The sequence below is a fragment of the Chrysochloris asiatica genome, unplaced genomic scaffold (assembly GCF_000296735.1).
Source record: "Chrysochloris asiatica unplaced genomic scaffold, ChrAsi1.0 scaffold00662, whole genome shotgun sequence".
Taxonomy (NCBI): Eukaryota; Metazoa; Chordata; class Mammalia; order Afrosoricida; family Chrysochloridae; genus Chrysochloris; species Chrysochloris asiatica.
The window spans coordinates 146,211-166,990 of record NW_006409180.1 but is presented as its reverse complement, the minus strand read 5'-3'; the positions used below and the strand labels follow the sequence as shown (position 1 = coordinate 166,990).

General features: G+C 40.0%; 1 protein-coding gene across 1 annotated transcript in view; it reads left to right on the top strand.

The window, feature by feature from the left end:
• The window catches only part of LOC102835435 (scavenger receptor cysteine-rich type 1 protein M130-like), a 144,881-nt gene that overhangs the window by 26,795 nt on the left and 97,306 nt on the right, over window positions 1–20,780 (top strand). The window contains 7 exon segments of the mRNA XM_006877887.1: window positions 6,615–6,996; window positions 6,998–7,338; window positions 8,733–8,825; window positions 8,907–9,221; window positions 10,807–11,127; window positions 12,193–12,501; window positions 13,281–13,316. Of these exon segments, the coding sequence (XP_006877949.1) occupies window positions 6,615–6,996; window positions 6,998–7,338; window positions 8,733–8,825; window positions 8,907–9,221; window positions 10,807–11,127; window positions 12,193–12,501; window positions 13,281–13,316 (1,797 nt within the window).

The following is a 20,780-nucleotide window of genomic DNA, read 5'->3' as shown; positions in this document are numbered from 1 at the left end:
AGTGGGTTTGAATTGCCAACCTTGCAGTTCAAACTGACCTTGTGATCCAGTGCATTATCCTGCAGTGCCACACCAGGACTGGTGTGCAAAATCTGTGCTAAATGGAGAATAAAGGACCTCCAATACCCTAACATTCCTAGAAACGTCTGAACTTCTTTCCCTTTGGTAAGGTAAGAACACACTTTAACTTTGTCAATTACAGCTTCAGGAATCACTTTTGTCTTACCCAACCACACAACGCCAAGAATTTGATTCTGATTCTTGCAATTTGGCATTGTTGATGGTGCATCCTCATAAACTTAAGTGCGTAACTTATTATGGTGCTGCTTGTTGGAGCAAGGAGACAAAACAAAAGGTTAACTCAACATGATCAACATAGTGGAACATGTGACTACCTGGGGACTTGACCCACTTCCCTAGGTCCTGAACCACCAACCCATGAATCTAGGTGCACTCAATCCTAGTGTCTACTAATGCTGACACAGTCCATTTGTCCTTGGGAGACCAATGGATGGTTAACTCTATGTGTGGCCTCTGGAATGTTGATATTCTCCTAGCCTGTAGGCTGGAAGGACCTTCACCCCACACCTAATCAAGGGGTGTTGGCATTTCTTATCCTACAGGTGCACTAGGAGTGATGGGCTCCTGAGAATATTTTCTTTTAACAAAATGTTTCTCAGGGCTGAGCTTTTGCCATAGCTTCACTTGTCTGTCAATTTTGTCTCAGGAGGTACCAAAAGCAGGCAAGTCAATCCACAGTTTCTTCCTGGTAACACTAACTGAGCTCTCTTTGTTTTCCATTTTACTTGCTTGCTTTCCTCTCCCTTGCATTCCTGCAGCTTGGACATTCTGTCTGTGGAGCTTCTCTGTCTCCCCCAGACTGAGCTACAGACTGAGCAGCCGTGGACACTGGCTGTCCCACATGGGGTTTAATATAGACACCAGTACGCCATACCACTGGTTAAAAACTGATTGTAAAACAACATCTTTCATGCTAGCTGTGAGCAGCTCATTATCAGGGCTCCAATAATGTTCTGCATATAACACTTCATCCCTAGCTCTCTAATCACTTCCTGAAATTCCTCCATGGCTTCCCAGCACATGGGGGAGGCTGGGATGCCAGGCAGCTATAACCCTAACTAAAAGAAATACTACCTGGACCTCATACACTGCATCATAGAGACATTGACACAATGTGGGGTGAGTGGTTACAGAGACCACTTTGGACATTTCAAGGCCAGTGAGTACTATATCCCAAAGTTGGAGGAACCAAGTGACAATAGACTCCCTCCTCTTTGCCAATATCAGGCAGCTAATGCCACCAGCTCAACTGCAGTGTAGTTCCTCATCATTACATGCTGCTTCCACTCAGTGGCCTGCAGATCGGTGGGATCCACAGGACTGGTCTGTTTTTATCTTGACAATCAATACCAGTCATGCTTCTTGGTTGTTGTTGTTGTTATGTACCATGGAGTCGGTTCTGACTCATTGTGACCCTGCGTAGGGTTTCCGAGGCTGTAAATCTTTACAGGAGCAGAAAGCCTCTTGGTGGGGGAACTTTATTTCCATCTCATAATCCTTTTCCTGGAACTCAGTCAAGGGTTCCAGCAGGTCCCATCGCTTGGCATCTGCTTTCCTAAATAAAGTGCATACCCACAGACTGATTGGGTGCCACCCCTTTACTTTCCCTAGGTGACAAGCCAGGGTTTCTATGACAGAATCTGATGATTGGAGGTGGGGACCAGGGCCTTGGTGGTGCAGCTGTGCTACCCGTCACCCTCTCTCCAAATGCAACTCATCATTCAGGCTTCCATCTTCCTGCTGTGCAGTCACTTCTGCTTCAGTAGTGTCCTGCACGACACATAGGAGGAGCCAGGCTACTAAGGTGCCCAGTACCTGATTGTCCTTCTTAGCCTTACAGACCTCACCTCCCAGCAGGAGCTCCAACAATTCTTGCAGCATTCTTGAGGCATTCCTATACGCACATGCTTGTCCCCATATTCTAATAACTGTGTCATGGGGCCACAATTAAAGGCCAATGTCCATCCTGAGATTACGCCTGTGGAGTTCTTTTCTCTCCCATCTCCTCTTGGGAGTCCTAGCTTTTTTGATCTCCTGACCGGCTTGCTAATTATTTAGGTTCAAACCAAAAGGGAAAATCCTTCTGTGCTTATGGTTGCCAACAGACCAAAAAGTGACCAGGAGACAGTCCAAGAAACATTACTTTAATACAGAAAAAATATGGTTTACAAACAGGGAAACTTATTAACTGGGATGAGAACAGTGGTTATTTCCAGTGGCAGCCAGCTGGTCAGTGAAGATTTTTCATGCTAGGAGGGGCTTATGGGTCCATTTTATACTGTATGGTAAACAAGCCTCATATTCTAAGAAAGAAGGGAAGGAAATATGAGTAGAGTCTATCTCCAGCTGAGATTTGTGTAAAAACAGAAAAACAGCCTGTTGTCAGCTGCCTACTATTCCATAATAGATAAGTAGCTAGTTCATGGGAACATAGAGTTTCAGTATGCAGGGTCAGGAGTATATGTTAGCAGGGAAGAGAGGGGGAATGACAGGGCATTTCTCCTAGGTTGACATTAATGTGACCATTTTGGAGCATTCAACTTTTGTCTGTACAACAAGGAAGCTGACTCAGTGTAAATCAATATGTTCCTTAGCAAATTCACAGAATAAAAGCTGATTGGTGATAGAGCCTCCAAATTCCTAATATTAAGGAAAGAAGTGAATTAATTCCCCTAGCCATCACTTCCTGAGTGAGAGGACTGCCGTTTGGCTCAGCATTCAAATATTTTAGGAATTATGAGGATATTTATAAAAAGGGATTTATTTTCAAGTGCTTAGCAGCTTTCAATATGAAAAAGAAAAATAATTTCTGCTTTTCTTTTGTTTGTTAAATTTTCTGGTTGTGTCGTGTTATATTTTGCTTCAGATAGAATCAGATGAGAGAACCAGAGGTTATAAGAAAGCTGAATCAAGTTAATCTAAGAAGTGGTCATTATATAAAGATTTGTTGTTGTTGTTGTTGAGGGCTGTCCAGTCAGTTCTGACTCATAGTGACCTTGTATAGGGTTTCCAAGGCTATAAATCTTTGCAGGAGCAGAAAGTCTCATCTTTCTCCTGCAGAGTGATTGGTGGGCTCTAACTTCTAACCTTGTGATTCACAGTCCAGTGCTTATATCCTACAGAACCATCACACTCTCTATTTAAAATTTAGGGCTGTCTAAAAGTGGATTATAGGAATACCAATCAGTGATTTATTACAGGAATTTCATGCTCAAATAATGTTTAGACAAGAAGAAATTAACAACCTTTCAACTCAAGTTGTTAAGTGTCATCAAGTCAGTTCCAACTCATAAGACTCTGTGTAGGGTTTCCAAACAACAGACTGGTGGACTCGAACAACCTACTTGTGGTTAACAGTTCAGTGCTTATCCTACAGTACCACACCAACTCAAGAGTTTTTAATTATTTGTGTCTATAGTTCTGGTGTGGGGCTATAGGGTAAGCACTGGACTGCTAACCACAAGGTTCCAGGTTCAAATCCACGAAATACTCTTCAAAAACCCTATAAAAGGTTGCTATGAGTCCAAATCAACTTGGTGGCACTTAATAACAATAATAACAGTTGTTTTAAACTCAGCTATGTTTAGAAAGCCACATGTTCTCGGCCAGGTGGTATCATTGGTGGCGTCAAGTGTGGCAGCGGTAGTGAGGTTGGCCCAGGATCGGACATTGTCTCGTTCTGCTGTGCATGGGGTCACAATGAGTCATTTCTGACTCGATGGCACCTGACAACAATAACAACAACAACTAGCTTTATATTGATTTAATAGATAAGTAGGTAAAATTTTAACATGCTAAAACATTCGGTATATAGAAGGTAGTCAGATCTAGAATGCTTTCTAACACATTTTAGGAAATTGTCAAGGTATAATGTGTATTTATATCACATTGATAGTGATGCCAAGGGATCATAAGAATTAGTGATGTTTGACAGCAGATATCTGCAAAGACTTTAGGAGGTCCAATTTAAAATGTATTTCTTTTCTTAAAATAAAAACACTTAAATGGAATAGTTTGTATCTCCCAAGTAATTTGGATTGCCTCTGAATATTTTGAAAGAGAAGGAGATCTGGTGATACACTGGTTGCTAACCTAAAGATTATCAGTTGCTAACCTAAAGATTATCAAGCAATTCAGACCTCCCAGTTAATCTGTGGGAGAAAGATGTGGCAGTCTGCTTCTGTAAAAGATTGCAGCCTTGAAAACCCTATGGGGTAGTTCTACTCCATCCTGTGGGGTCATGAGGAGTCTGAATTGACTCAACAGCAACAGGTTTGGGTTTTTTTGTGTGTGTTTTACTTCAAAAGAAACTCTTCATTATCTAGATTATTGTGTTTCTTAATTTCTCAGAAAAGCTCTTCTGAACATGATCTGAACCGTATTTCTTCAGGTTTATTTCTAGAATTTCTTTTCTTTACATTTAAAATTTCAGCTATATTAAATTAATTACATGTCCTCAATTATACCATGCTAATTCATGACTATATTCTTTAAAATTTTTTTTTTTTTTTTTGCATGTTGTTCACTTACCCAAATCAGTCTTCACTGTTTTTAAAATTCGCTTCAGATTATGGTGTTCTAAATGGCTTGGGACAGAGTTGTTGATTCTTTTGTCAGTTTTATATCTAATACCTACTCAAATGTCTATTTTTGGATGTATCAGATTATTATTTAATTATTTATATCCTGGTGTGGTACTGTAATAAGCACTGGACTACTAACCACATGTTTCAAGACCACTAGCCACTCCCCAAAAACACTATACAAAGTCATTATGAGTTGGAACTGTCTCAACACTACTTAACAACAACATTTCTATCTTTACTAAAGTGTGTGTGTTTTCAAGTGAGAAGACCAATAATTAGAAATTGAACACCCTTGGAAATAAGTAACCTTTTCCAGGTGTTGTTGTTGTTAAGTGCTGTCAAGTTGGTTCCGACCCATAGTGACCCTGTATAGGGTTTCTGAGGAGCAGCTGGTGAGCTTGAACCGCCAACCTTGCAGCTCAAACCAACTTTGCAGTCCAGTGCATAAACCCACAGTGTCAACCAGGACTCCTGTTCAGGTACACAAGGTAGGAAAATGCATTATAAACAGAGGCACAGAAGCAGAGAAAAAATGTAGTATGCTCAGAAATCTTTAGGCTGGGACATAGGGTACAATTGATAAAGTAGTAGATATTGAAGTTCTTATGGTAAGACCATAAAATATGCTAAGGAATTATTGTTTATCATCACTCCTTAATTTTGATAACGGGAGATACTGAAGAAGCTACTAAACTGTGTTTCCGTTTCCTCAAAAGAAAAATGGGAATAATATAATACCTACCTCATAGGAATCACTCAACAAGTGATTAATACATGTTAGCTACTGCTCCTATTATTGAGTCTTGAGGTGGTTTAAACTGAATGGTTGGATCCACCCAGTAGCAACTCAGAAGGAAGACCTGGAATCTACTTCCTAAAACATCAGCTATTAAAAACATTATGGAGACAGTTCTACTCTGTACACATTGAGTTTCCATGAGTTGAAATTGACTTGACAGTAACTAAATACAATTGTCATCATAATTATTGTTGTTATTTATCTTCATTGATAGACTACTCTGTGACAAGATGGTCGAGGACAAAACATTATACTTGGGAATAAGTGAGGGGTTCTGATTAGACGTTGTCATCCTGCAAGGAGAAGAAAAAAGAGTCACATATATTGAGTATACAATGTACTACTGTAGAGTCAATTCCAACTCATAATAGCATTGTGGAACTGATCTGTAGTGTTTCCAAAACTGTGCATCTTTATGAAAGCAGATTGCTTTGCTTTCTCCGACAGAGTAGTTGGTGGGTTCAGGCAGCAGACTTTTTGTTTTGCAGCCTAATATTCAACACACTGCACCACCAGGGAGCCTTTATATTGAATATTGATATTGAATATTGTTGTTAAGTGCCATCAAGTCGGTTCCAACCCCTAGCAACCCTGTAAAGGGTTTCCAAGGAGCAACTAGTGGGTTTGAGCCGTCAACCTGATGGCTATCCGTCAAGTACTTATCCTAGAGTGCTACATCAGGATTCAAATGGAAAGAAAGGGTTGGATGTTCATTTTGAAAACTGAAAGTACATTTAAAAAGCTTATAAGAACCATTCAAAATGGTTGGAGTTGAACCTAGGTTGTAAGGTGTAGGAGAGTGAGTGCAGAACTAAGAAGTAGAAGCAGGAGATGCACATTGCCTGTTGTCTTTAATGTTGTGAATAATGCAATGGAAATACTGGAAAGAATGAGCTTTTATCATGACTCTGAGGATATTTGGTCCAGGAGACAAAGTTCTAGAATTTGATTGAATAAATTGGTTCAATGAAGAGTGAGGAGATCTAGAATTATTATGCCAACTCTAGGCAGAAAAGTCAACCACAAGTATGGAGAATCAGTGGACACCCTAGTCTCACTGTCCAACTCCCTACTTCTTTTTTTTGCTCTATCATGAGAGAAGACCTAGGCATCATATTCTTTCTCATTGAAATATGATTTTTTTTCAGCCCACAGGGAACCCAGATTTGTTGGAGGAAACATTCCCTGCTCTGGTCGTGTTGAAGTGAAACATGGAGACACATGGGGCTCTGTCTGTGATTCCGACTTCTCTCTTGAAGCTGCCAATGTGCTGTGCAGAGAGTTACAGTGTGGCACAGCTGTCTCTATCTTGGGAGGAGCTCACTTTGGAGAAGGAAATGGACAGATCTGGGCTGAAGAATTCCAGTGTGAGGGCCAAGAGACCCATCTCTCACTCTGCCCAGTAGCACCTCGCCCAGATGGAATTTGTAGCCACAGCAAGGATGTTGGAGTCATCTGCTCAAGTGAGACCCAGAAAACATTTTTAATTTGTTCTCACACTGTGAAAGGGCTGGGGTACTTAGTCACAGCCTTCTTTTCTAACACGTTCTCTTCTAGGATACACAGAAATGCGCTTGGTGAATGGCAAGACCCCATGTGAAGGAAGAGTGGAGCTCAAGATGCTTGGGACTTGGGGAGCCCTCTGCAACTCTCACTGGGACATAGAAGATGCCCATGTCATTTGCCAGCAGCTTAAATGTGGAATTGCCCTTTCTACCCCAGGAGACGCACAATTTGGGAAAGGAAGTGGTCAGATCTGGCGCCACATGTTTCATTGCACTGGGATTGAAAAGCACATGGGAGATTGTCCAGTAACTGCTCTAGGGGCATCACTGTGTTCTGCAGGGCAAGTGGCTTCGGTAATCTGCTCAGGTAAGAGTATGAAGGAAAGTCAGTGATGGACCTCTTATGGTGATGTGCCTTAAGAACAGATGTACAGATAAGCAGGAAGAACAAAAAGACTGAGAAATGCTCCATTTTGAGAGATTGTCAGAATATTACCCTCATTTGTCTAACAAGAAGGGTTGTTGTTGTTGTTAGGTGCCATTGAGTCGGTGCAAACTCATAACAACCCTTTGTACAACAGAATGAAACACTGCCCGGTCCTGGGCCAACCTCACTATTGTTGCCATGTTTGAGCCCATTGATGATGCCACTTTGCCAATCCATCTCACTGGGGGTCTTCCTTTCTCTGACCCCTCCACCTTACCAAACATGACATCTTTCTCCAGCAACTGGTCCCTCCTGACAATATGTCCAAAGTATGAGAGATGAAGTTTGGCCATCTTGGTCTCCAAGGAGCACTCTGACTGCACTTCTTCCAAAACGGATCTATTGGTTCTATGGGGAGCCCATGGCACTTTCAATATTCTCCTCAAACACCATAACTCAAAAGCTCAATTTTTCTAGTGAACTTAATTTTCATGGGCCTCAAATGATTATATTTGGGAGAAATATGAAGATTTCGGATCCCATAAAGATTTATAGCCTCAGAAACCCCATATATGGTTGCTATGAGTTGGAACTGATTTGACAGCACACAGCCATCATCACCACCAATATCCAGGATATCTATTTTCAAGCACTCCATTTCATTTTCAGCTAGTGCCAATTTTCCTAGATTCATAATTTGTACATTCCATGTCCTGATTATTAATAGATGTTTGCAGCTGCTTCTCATTGTACATCATGCCAGATCAGCGAATGAGTCCTGAAAGCTTTCCTCCATCCATATCTTTAAAGTCAGCTCTATTGTGAGGAGGCAGCTCTCCCTCAGTCATATTTTGTGTGCCTTTCAACCTGAGAGGCTCATTTTCTGGCATTAGATCAGATAATATTCCATTGTTATTCATAAGGTTTTCAAGTAGCTATTTTTTCAGAAGTGGACCGCCTCTTCTTTCTTCCTACTCTATCTGTCTTATTCTGGAAGCTCTGCTGAAACTGGTCCACATGGGTGATCCTACTGGTATTTGAAATATTGGTGACATAGCTTCCTACATAACAGCAACATGCAAGCTGTCACAGTAAGGCAAACTTATTTTAATTTATTAGACAGATAAGTGATGGTTGTTATACTATTACTTACTATATGCCAAACCTTCCTCAAAGTACCTTAACACTCTCAGTCTGGTTGACCCTCCTCCATTTTTTCATTCTCTCTTTAAAGTACGGGTGTCCCTAGTTCATTTGTATAACACTCCATATGACCTCCATTCTTCTCCGAAACACTTTGAGTCTTGTATGACTAAGCAATTTGATGTTTGCAGGAAACCAGAGCCAGACATTACAACTGTGCAATTCATCTTCCTTGGATCCAATAAGCTCTCTCATTCCAGATGAAAGTGCTCCTGTCTGCATAGGTGAGAATTGGTAAACCATCTATAAAAATGATATCAATCTTTATGAATGTATTTTATTAATATTTTCTATTATTTTCTCAGGGAGTGGCCAACTTCGCCTGGTTAATGGAGGAGGTCGCTGTGCTGGAAGAGTGGAAGTCTACCACGAGGGATCCTGGGGCACTGTCTGTGATGATAGCTGGGACATGAAAGATGGAAATGTGGTGTGCAGACAGCTGGGCTGTGGAGTGGCCATTAATGCCACTGGTTCGGCTCATTTTGGAGAAGGAACAGGATCCATCTGGCTGGATGAACTGGACTGCAATGGAAAAGAATCTCATCTTTGGCAGTGCCATTCACATGGCTGGGGGCGGCACAATTGTAGGCATAAGGAAGATGCAGGGGTTATATGCTCAGGTAAATTCTATACATACCCTCTGCATAAGAAAGGATTGAGTAGGGCTAAAGGATAGCCAGGGACATTAATCTGAGAGAATCCCTTAAAAAACAGGTTATAAGGAATGATTGCAGAAGTCAGAATTTCAGAAGTGTAGGTTGATGAGTTAGTACTACCTCATATGCAAGGTAGTATAGTATTCAAAGAGAACAATCCAGGATTGCAGATCATGAAAACTACAACAAAGTGAACAATGAGGAATTCTTTCATAAATAAGTGTGGAGTTGGATACTGGACAAGGGCTCAGGGGCACACTTGAAAATCATAGCACTGATAAAGAAGTGGAGTCCTGGTGTGTCGCTGTAGGATAAGCGCTTGATGGCTAATCACAATGTCAGTGGTTCAAACCCACCAGTTACTCCTCAGAAACCCTATACAGGGTCCCTATGAGTCTAAACCAACTTGATGGCACTTAACAACAACAATAACAATAAAGAAGTAGATTAAGGAGGAAGAGAATAAATATGTTTAATGCACCATTCTTAGGAGAAGAAAATAATGACCATTCCCAAGTAATTCTTTATGACAAACAAGTGAGACTTACCTGTCATAAGAGCAAACCTTAACCTAAGACACCACTGCTCTTGCTTTGTATGCATGGCACATTTTGGAAATGATTGTGGTATAGGAAAAATGTATTCAGTTGTAATATTGGGCAAAATTATACTGTAACTCACTAACTTTGGGAAGCCAATACTTCAATATGTCAGCAGATTTTCTGATGTTATTCTTTCTGAATGACATAAATTTAGTAAACACATCACTAAACCATGAAGTGTCAGGAAAGGAGGTATTTCATTTTAAGATAATGCACACAAAACTTTGGCTTTAATGAGTGAGTGTCTTAGTGCCTTCTCACTCAGTTAAAAAATATTTAATCATATTTTCTGTGAAGGTTCAGCTTCCCATTCAACAATTTCTACACGTATTCTTCAGTGACATTGGTTAGTTTTTTCACAATGTATGAGCATTCTCATTATTTCCATTCTAGTTGTTTCATTTCCATTAATCTAGTTTCACACACACACACACACACACACCTGCATTTTCATCTTTGTTTTAAAGTAATTGTTGATTGTTTGGTCTCATATAGGCGATTTTAAAAAGGAGCACAGTAGTTAAATTCATTGTTTTTTTGATGCTCACTCAATTTTAATTATCAAGAAAATTTGTAAGCATAATAAAGAAGTACAGTAAGACTCTTGAAGCTTAAATTGCTCCCTAAAAAAGTAATTTGTGTGGGAAATCCAAACTACTCAATTAGAAGAGGTTCTAAGGCTTTGACTGAGATCTGGAAAGTGTATAAGTATTGGTTACATTCTAAAGAGGCCCCTGAGTATAAAACTAAGCACTAGAAAGGAATAAGATATTTTATAAATACTAGATTATATTGAAATTTATTAAGTTGTCAAAAAGTTACCAAAAAATTACCAGTAATTGACACACTGTTCCTGTTTTAAAAATCATTGTCACATCAGCCTAAAGAGAAAGTCCTCTGAATCTTCAGAGAAGCTATGCAACTACTAACTCTTTATTTCACCCCAGAGTTCATGTCTCTGAGACTGACCAGTGAGAGCAGCAGAGATCACTGTGTAGGACGTCTGGAAGTTTTTTACAATGGAGCCTGGGGCAGTGTTGGCAGGCATGACATGTCTCCAACCACAGTGGGAGTGGTATGCCAGCAACTGGGCTGTGCAGACAAAGGGAGCATCAGACCTGTATCTTCAGACAAGACATTGTCCAGGCCCATGTGGGTAGACAATGTTCAGTGTCCAGAAGGACCTGACACACTATGGCAATGCCCATCATCTCCATGGAAGCAGAGACTAGCTAGTCCCTCGGAGGAGACCTGGATTACATGTGCCAGTGAGTACCCAGTGATCTAAATGGAAAATCTGCATCTCCACTATCGTATTCTGACAAAGTAAACTAGGTTTTATTTTCCGATTCTCCAGCCAGTTTAAATTGTTAAAGCTAATTACATTGGTATGGGAAACATCTGGTTAATTCCTAGTTCACTTGGATGGTGTAACTGATTTTATTTAATCTGACTATAGGGATTCAGAGCCCTGGTGTGGCGCTATAGGATAAGCACTGGACAGTAACCACAATATCAGCAGTTCAAACCCAGCAGCCACTCTTGGAAACCCTATACAGGGTTGGTATGAGTCAGAGCTGACTCAACAGCCCAAGATTCAAGATTAGTTATCATTATTCCAAAGAATGTTATTGTACCCATGGTCTCCTTAAAATTTATATCCAACTTTTGCCTCTGTGAATAAATGAAAAGCAGAGAATACAAGACCGAGTATTTGACTGTTGAGTGGTCTGCCTTACTTTTGTTTGTTTTTTCTTTCATCTATTATCTTGCTAGAAGTCCATGAATGGTGCAGATGGTTGAGATGAAATTATGACCTAAAAAGCTAGCAGCTAAAATCCTCCCAGAAACGCTTTGAAAGACACATCTAGCAATGTGTCTGAAAGGTCTCAGCCTTGAAAATCCTATGGAATAGTTCTACTCAACACGTATATGGCTGCTATGAGTCAGGAATCACTTCAGAGCAACTAATATCAGCAACATCATCTTACTCTGTTAATGCAGGCACAGAAACAGTCAGGAAGCCAAATCCGCCATCTTCTTCAATTTGATGATTTCTATGTACCCAACACTCTCTCAGGCTCTTTTCAATTTCAGATGACTTTATGTTTTACAATGAGCCACATACTATTCTAGTGACCAGGATGAAATATACCCAAGATATACTTGCAAAGAAAAGATAAACTTGCAAAAGTATATATTTTTAAATACACATTAAATAAACATGTTCAGAGAATTTAAAAAAAGGTTTCAAGTCTCTCTTCCTCTGTGAATTTCTAGAAGTTTTCATCTTCTCAGCTGGAGAACTAACGTAGGTATCTATGATTTTTCAGACAAGATAAGACTTCAAGAAGGAATGAATAATTGCTCTGGACGGGTAGAAGTCTGGTATGGAGGCTCCTGGGGGACAGTGTGTGATGACTCCTGGGACTTGGAAGATGCTGAAGTGGTGTGCCAACAGCTGGGCTGTGGTTCAGCTTCAAAGGCACTAAAAGAAGCAACTTTTGGTCAGGGAACTGGGCCCATATGGCTCAGTGAAGTAAAGTGCAAAGGGAATGAATCCTACTTGTGGCATTGTCCTGCCAGACCCTGGGGGCACAGTGACTGTGGACACAAAGAAGACGCTGGTGTGGAGTGCTTAGGTGAGTGCCAGGGTGCCACATTAAGTCTGGGGTCTCTGGCAGCAACTAGGGAGTGGGCAATAAAATACATTGCATAAAAACTGGGCACAGGAATAATGAAAATCCTTGCTGCTACATATTGACCTTCAACAAGGAAAAGCACACGTATATATAAATATATATGAAGAGGTAGATAAATACAGAGATAGTTATGTTGTTGTTGTTAAGTGCCATTGAGTTGGTTCCGACCCATAGTGACCCTGTATAGGGTTTCCGAGGAGTGACTGGTGAACTTGAACCACTGACCTTGTAGTTCAAATGGCTTTGCAGTCTGGCATATTAACTCACAGCGCCACATAGCTCTAGCTATATAATAATAGAAGTCCTAATGTGGCACTATGAGTTAATGCGCTGAACTGCAAAGTCGGCTTGAGCCACAAAGTTGGTGGTTCAAGCTCACCAGCTGCTCCTCGGAAACACTATACAGGGTCGCTATGGGTCAGAACTGCCTCAACACCACTTAACAACAACAACAACAATAATGAATTAGAATTGATCCAATGGCAGTAAGTTTGCAGTTTTTGGTTTTATATGGATAATATATAAAGCTATAAAATCAATATAAGTACAGATACAAATATACCCATTCTAAAGGAAGAAAGACTCAGGGATTCTGGTTTTAGTTGGAAAGAAATGATTTAGTTAGTTGAGAAGCACTAACTACTTAGACAAAGAAATTTAAAAAAATTCATTTATATCATACTATCAAAATTAAGACATTTTCCTCTTTTCTCCTGTAGGAATTACAGTGAACAAAGCATCACCAGATTCCACAGGTATGTCACAGAGTTTATGAACATGGGACTATTTCTCTGCATTATTAGAATTCCGCTTATTTAGAGACTTGCATGCAAAGAAATTCCAGGGATTTGAGATTTATTTCAGGCATCTTATATCTTACCTGAAGAGAGAGAGAAATCAAAGACCTGGGGCTTTAGCTAAGATAGTATATCATTTCTGCTGATTTTATTTGTGCTTAGGTCACTCAACCATCATTGCATTGGTGATTTTGGGACTCATTCTCCTGGCCCTTCTCATCGCATTCTTCTTGTGGACTCAGAAACGAAGACAGAGACAGCGACTTACAGGTCTGAGCCAAATAGTGCCTCTGTAATGTAGTGCTTGACGATTAACCAGAGGTTGATAGTTGGAACCCACCAGCTGTTCTGAAAGAGAAAGATGTGGTGGAGTTTCTTCCGTAAAGATTTTCCACCCTGGGAGCCCTATGGAGCTGGCCTACTTTGTGCTGTAAGGTGGCTATGAGTTACAAACTGGATGGCAAGGGATTTGTTTTTTCATTTGTTTCAGTGTACTCACAAATTATCATAACAGGTCATCAGGAGTAACCAATCACTAGAAAAGACACCATGTTTAGTAGAGGGTCAATGAAAACAAGGAAAATCATACATGAGACGGTTTGCTACAATAGTCACAACAATGAACTCAAAACAGACCAAAGATCATGAAGATGGTGCAGTATTAGTCAAGATTTTGTTCTGTTAGACACAAGGTTGCCATGAGTCAGAGTCAACTTGACAGCAACTAATAGCCACAAGATAACGGAGTCCTGGTGTGGCGCTGTGGGTCAATGCACCAGACTGCAAATCCATTTGAACTGCAAGGTCAGCCGTTCAAGTTCACCAGCTGCTCCTCAGAAACCCTATACAGGGTCGCTATGGGTCAGAATCTACTCGATAGCACTTAACAACAACAATGTGTGTACAGGATAAAGGGGTCCTTGGGATGAAAAATATTAATTTTAGGAACAAATGATTAGAAAGAAAGAGCCTAGAAGTGGCTTGAGCAATTTCTCAGCATAGAGAAAACGTAATTTTAGAGTAGAACAAGGTTTTAGGAATATTGATGATTCTTGTATTTTATCTGTGCATATAGTTGGGGCATTATGGAACTGATAGTTCAGAGTGCATATGCAGTGTATGCTTAATTAACAACATTATTTGCACTCACTATATTATCATTCTTCTTGGATCAACTATCAACACTCACAGAAGCAGCAGTCAAGAGATCAGACGACGTATTGCATTGGGCAAATCTGCTGCACAGGAACTTTTTAAAGTATTTAAAGAATTGAAGAGCAGAGATGTCAGCTTGAGGACTAAGGTGCGCCTGACCCAAGCCATGGTATTTTCAATAACCTCATATGGATGTGAAAGCTGGACAGTGAATAAGGAAGATCGTAGAAGAATTGATGCCTTTGAGTTGTGGTGTTGGAGGAGAATACTGAAAGTGCCATGGACTGCCAAAGAACCAATAGATCTGTTTTGGAGGAGGTGCAATCAGAGTGCTTCTTGGAAGCCAGGATGGCTAAGCTTCGTCTCTCATACTTTGGACACATTGTCCGGAGAGAACAGTCGCTGGAGAAGGATGTCATGCTGGGTAAGGTGGAGAGTCAGAGAAAAAGAGGAAGACCCCCAACGAGATGGATCAGCCAGGTGGCATCATTGATGGCGTCAATTGTGGCTGCGGTAGTGAGGTTGGCCCAGGATCAGACATTGTTTCGTTCTGCTGTGCATGGGGTCGCTATGAGTCGGTTCTGACTCGATGGCACTTGACAACAATAACAACAACATATTATCATTATGACCTATTTTACTGTTCTGTAAAAAAGCAGTGTGCTGACCTCTGAAGATGCAAATGAAGATAAGAAACTTTTTGTTTTCATGGAACTTCCAGTCTAGAGGAAGATATATACACAAGTAGACAAATTAACTGTAATGTACTATCACATATTAAAGATGAATAAATAACCAGAGTCAAGGAAGAAAATAATTAACTGACAAGAAAGGTTTTAGGAGACTTTTTTTTTTTTTTTATGTTTTATTGTGAATTATGTGATAGTTTACATGGGAGAACATTAGTTTTACATTCATCCTATCGTATATCGTTTCATTGCCATGATTACAATCCCCTTCATGCATCATCAACCAACCAAAGGCTATACACTACAAGCCTGCTCCCCGGTCATCAGCACACAGCCCCTCTCCCTCTCTGTATTAGGAGACTTTTGGGGAGCATGGTGGCTCCATACGATAAGCACTGGACTGCAAATCACAAGGTCTAACAGTTGGTCTGCAGGAGAAAGATGAGGCTTTCTGCTCCTGTGAACATTTAAAGCCTTGGAAACCCTATGTAGAGTCTCTGTGAGTTGGAATTTACTCACTAGCCCTTAACAACAAGAGACTTTTGAGACAAATTTTAAGATAGGAGTTCAAAAGTCTGGGCAAAGTACTTCTAGGCAAAGAGCTGACCATGATCAAGTGTTGTTGTTGTCAAGCTCATAGGGTTTCAGAGGCTGGAAATCCTTACAGGAGCAGAAAACCTCATCTTTCTCCTGCAGTATGTCTGGTAGTTTCGAACTGCTGACCTTAAGGTTATCAAGCTGACTTGTAACCACTACGCTACCAGAGCTCCTCAAAGGATGATATAGAGGAACATAAAGGATGGTACATTTGTTGTATATGTGTTTTTGTACAGGGTGGGGGAGGTGGGAATAAAAGTTGAATGTAAGGAGAGAAGCTATTGAAGACCAGAGAAAAGGGAATAAACAAATTAATTTCACGGTAGAAGATTAATAGTCATTAAAGCATTATATAAGGGAGAGAAATAATAAAGATGTCTTTTAGAAAGATCTCTTTGGATTTAGAAGGTGGTAAAGAAGGCCAACATTACATACAGGGAAAGCAATTTGAAATAGTCAAGATGAAAAGAACTTGAACTGCAGTGGAAATGAAGGGAGAAGATAGATTTTAGCAAAAGCTCCCATAAATTGAAGAAGACTGCTGCTTACCTTGGAAGAAGAATTGTTGTTGTTAAGTGCTGTCAAGTTGGTTCCGACTCATAAGGACCCTGTGCAGGGTTTCCTAGGAGCGGCTGGTGAGTTTGAACTACTGACCTTGCAGTTCAAATGGACCTTGCAACCCAGTGCATATCTTACAGGGTCACACAATTAGATAATGGCAATAGAGAAGGTTTAGCATCGGATGTGTGACATTGTAAGGGAAAGCTTGGTAGTGGAATGGGATGGAATCAAGCCAAAAGCATGGCTAAGCATCAATACTTTGTAACTGCTAGGGAAAAAGCACACACTGGGAGCAGAAAGTTGCATTATAATGTGCTGATGACTAACTAAGGACCTCTCTTATCAGTATCCTCAAGAGGAGAAAATTCTGTCCACCACATCCAATACCGGGAGATGAATTCTTGCTTGAAGGAAGATGATTTGGACCTGCTGAATTCTTCAGGTCTGTGGGTTCTTTGAGGGCCTGTAGCCCGGGGGTTTATACAAATAGCTGCATTCTACTAAGGCATTCTACTAAGGCATTCTACTTTGCTTATCAATTGAAGTAACCTAAAAGCATATAATAGGAAGATTATGATGCATAAAAGGTAGAACAAAGGTAAGAATAAGCTAAGTTATTCTTGTTGTTGTTGTTAAGTGTTGTTGAGTCTGAGTCGGTTCTAACTCATAGGACCCTGTGTAGAATTTCCAAGGAGCAGCTGGTGGGTTTGAACTGCCAACAATGTAATTCAGTTTAATGTTGGTTCTGCAGCGCCACACCAGGAGTCTATGCCGACCCATAGCGACCCTGTAAGGGTTTTCAATGAGGGACTGGTGAGTTTGAATCACTGATTTTGTGATTCAAAAAACCTGGCAGTCCAGTGCTTATTCTACAGGACTTGCAATTATGGCAAGTTCTCTAATTGAAGAGGTCTGGTGCTGCGTGTTAATGTGCTGAATTGCAAAGTTGGTTTGAACCACAAGGACAGGAGTTCAAGCTCACCAGCCACTCCTCAGAAACCCTATATAGGGTTGCTATAAGTCAGAACTTACCTGAGGGCACTTAACAACAACAATCACTGCTGACCAAGGAACAAGGAACCATATAGTAAAATATTGTGACTTGGATTTCAATTTGTTAAAGCCAAAATTAATCTTCCAAAAGGCTACCCTCAGTGATATTTTACACAATTTCTTCCATTCCCATCTCCTGACACTCTTCTTTTGCTCATATATTTATCATATTTTTCCCAAGAGTCTAAAAGCTTAACATTTCTACATTTTAATCTCATCAATGAGGTTGTTGTCAAGTGCTGTTAAGTCACTTCTGATTCATAACAACTCTGTATAGAGTTTCTGAAGAGTGGCTCATGAGTTTGAACTGCCAACCTTGCCATTCAAACCAACCTTGCAGTCCAGAGCTTATCCTACAGTGCCATATCAACAGCCATCATTCTTAACAGGACTAGCCTTAGTTCCCATTGCATCATGCCTCTTTGTCTGTCCTCAGACTTCTGTTTAGCACTAGTGCACTAATCATACCTCTGGATAGCATTAATTCACTGGGGTGGTTGAAAAATATCCCAGCATCCACTGTCCTTACTTCACGAAGGTTTGGTGCCTTCTCAATATTAACGTATGAGTGGAGCCTGCTACATGTTTTCAACCCAAGGAATTTGGTGTTTGTTGCTACTATGTCAGAAAACACATATTTAAGGAATGGGAAAGACTTTCTGTGCCTCTTAATTCATACTCACTTACCTTCCTAATTGTGAACAGCATTCTTAGATGCTCAAAGAGCTTCTAAGGCACTTTGAGGGTAAGGCTGATTTAGTTCCAGGTTGTTATATTTTTTTCTTTTCAGAAAATCCTGATGAGTAAGATAGTTTTAATGCTGCTGTACTAACTTCTGTGTCTAAATTTTTTCCTATGTCTGAATGAAAAAGGGAGCTATTCTGAGACAAACTGAGAAGGAAAATGGGAACTTACAACCCAGTAAGGTGAGTAACAGAATTTATTCAACGTTATTCAAAACAGGTACACTCCCAAGAGCTTCTCTAGTCTTGACTTAGTATTATACTTGAAGTTCTAGACCACAGAGGTTACATGATGCCTTGTGATTCAGAGTAGATGAGAAGTAAGGGATTGATTCTTGAGTGTTGTGCCAAAGGATAGTAAGAAAGTATTTCATTTGAAGAACAGGTAATGATTTCAGATATTGAAATAAAGAGACATTTCACCAAGGATTATTACTGGGACACAGATGAAGGTAGTGAAAACTATTCTTAAAAAATCTAGTTACAACAAATCTTTCTTATAACTGTTGATTTTCATGCCCCTCAATATAGGTTGCTGGCAAAATACAAAAGACCGACAGTACCAAACATCATGCTAGCATTTAAGGCTCATATTCAATAGTTACCACATCTATATATCTCACGGTTAAGCATTGGACTATTAACCATAAGATTGGCAGTTAAAATCCATCAGCCTTCCATGGGTGAAAGGTGAGGCTGTCAACTTCTGTAAAGAATTAGTTTCAGAAACCCTAAATAAGGTCATTATGAGTCAGAATCAACACAGTGACAGTTGGTGGGTACATAACAAGATATGGGCATTTGTAATATGGTCTCTGGTGTGATACTATAGGGTAAGCATTGGACTGGTAACTGAAAGATCTGTGGTTCAAATGCACCTGCCGCTCTCTTAAACCCTATACAGGGTTGCTATGCATCAAACTGCAAGATTGGCAGTTCAAGCTCACCAGTGGCTCCTTGGAAATCCTATACAGGGTTGCTATAGGTTGGAACTGACTCAATGGCATGTACAACAACAACATGAGTAGAAACCTACTGACAGCACTTAACAACTTCTGTAATATATAATCAATTGTTAAGACAATGACAAAAATTCAATGAAAAATTGGTCCAAAGCTATGACAAGAATTCCCACAAAATGAATTTAAAATAACCTGCATTGTTGTTGTTAAGTGCTTCCTCTCATAGCGAACCTATACAGGGTTTCTGAGTTTATAAATCTTTGCGGGAGCTGAAAGCCTCATTCTTCTCGCAAAGCACCTGGTGGGATGGTACAGACATTGTAGTTCACAGTCCACAGTAGGAAGAAACGCACAGTCAACCATAGGGGGTCATCTGGTGGAATCACCTGCATGGACGAGGGGTTTCTTTGAGTCACTGGTGTTGTTGTTAAGTACCATCAAGCCATTTGACTCATGGAGACCCTGTAGAGTGTTTCTGAGGAGCGGCTGGTGAGTTTGGTCTGCTAACCTTGTGGTTCAAACCGATCTTATGTGGTTCAGTGCTTACCCTACAGCACCACACCAGAAGTCCATCAGGGAAAGCAGAAGAGTGTAAATTGAGATGTACTAATTCTGGTGTAAGGAGCTCTGGTAGCATAGTTGTTATGAGTCAGACTGCTTAACCTCAAGGTCATCAGTTCAAAGTTACCAGCCGTTCTGCTGGAGAAAGACGAGGCTTTCTGCTCTCGTAAAGATTTACATCTTTGGAAACCCTATGTGGGGTCTCTGTGAATCAGAACTGATTCCATGGCACACCACCAATCCTGGTGTAGGATATGGACTGCTAACCACAAGGTTGGCGGTTCAAACCAGGTGCTCCTTGGAAACCCTATACAGGGTCACTATGAGTTGGAACCGACTTGATAGCACTTATAACAAAAATAATATGACTGATGGATATTATGATTATGAGATTTCATAATCTCAAACATGAATACTATTCTGTTGTAATAAATAATAATTAAAGAGCTTTTTTCTTAAAGAATACTTACTAATGAACCATTGCTTCAGAATCACATCGGAATGCTTTTTAAAATGACATTTCCAGGTCCCACTGTAGTTTTATGGAATAGGAGTAATTCTTAAATACACTGAGATTTTTTAAATCATTGCATTTTAGTTTTCAGTTCAGAAAAATAGCATGCTTTTTAAATATATATGAGGTGTGGGTGTGTGTGCATTAGTGTTCTATAATATAATGTATTATTCCATGAATATAAATATGAAGAGGAAAATAGCATTTTTCTATTTATTACTTCAGTACCGTGATGAAGACCTGGACTATTGAATGGAACAATAATTACGACAACTGGGGCTCTGTGGAGCCCTTTACCTCCTAGTATGCCAAAGACTGCTGTTAAATTTATAAAAATTAAATTGGTGAATGTGTCTACTTAATGTTGTATACAAGTCTTTCAAGAGAATTAAATGAAAAAGAATATTGCTGGTTTGAATTTTCCTTAACTGACTGATCTTGATTTTATGAAAATTTTTATGTGCATTCTAGTGTTTTTAAGGTTTCATCAAGACAATGTGATGTCTTTTTGGTTGATAAATGTCTTTATTTGCATGAAATAGATGCTTTTTCTTTCTTATATCATAGTTGTGTTTTTTTTTTTTTTT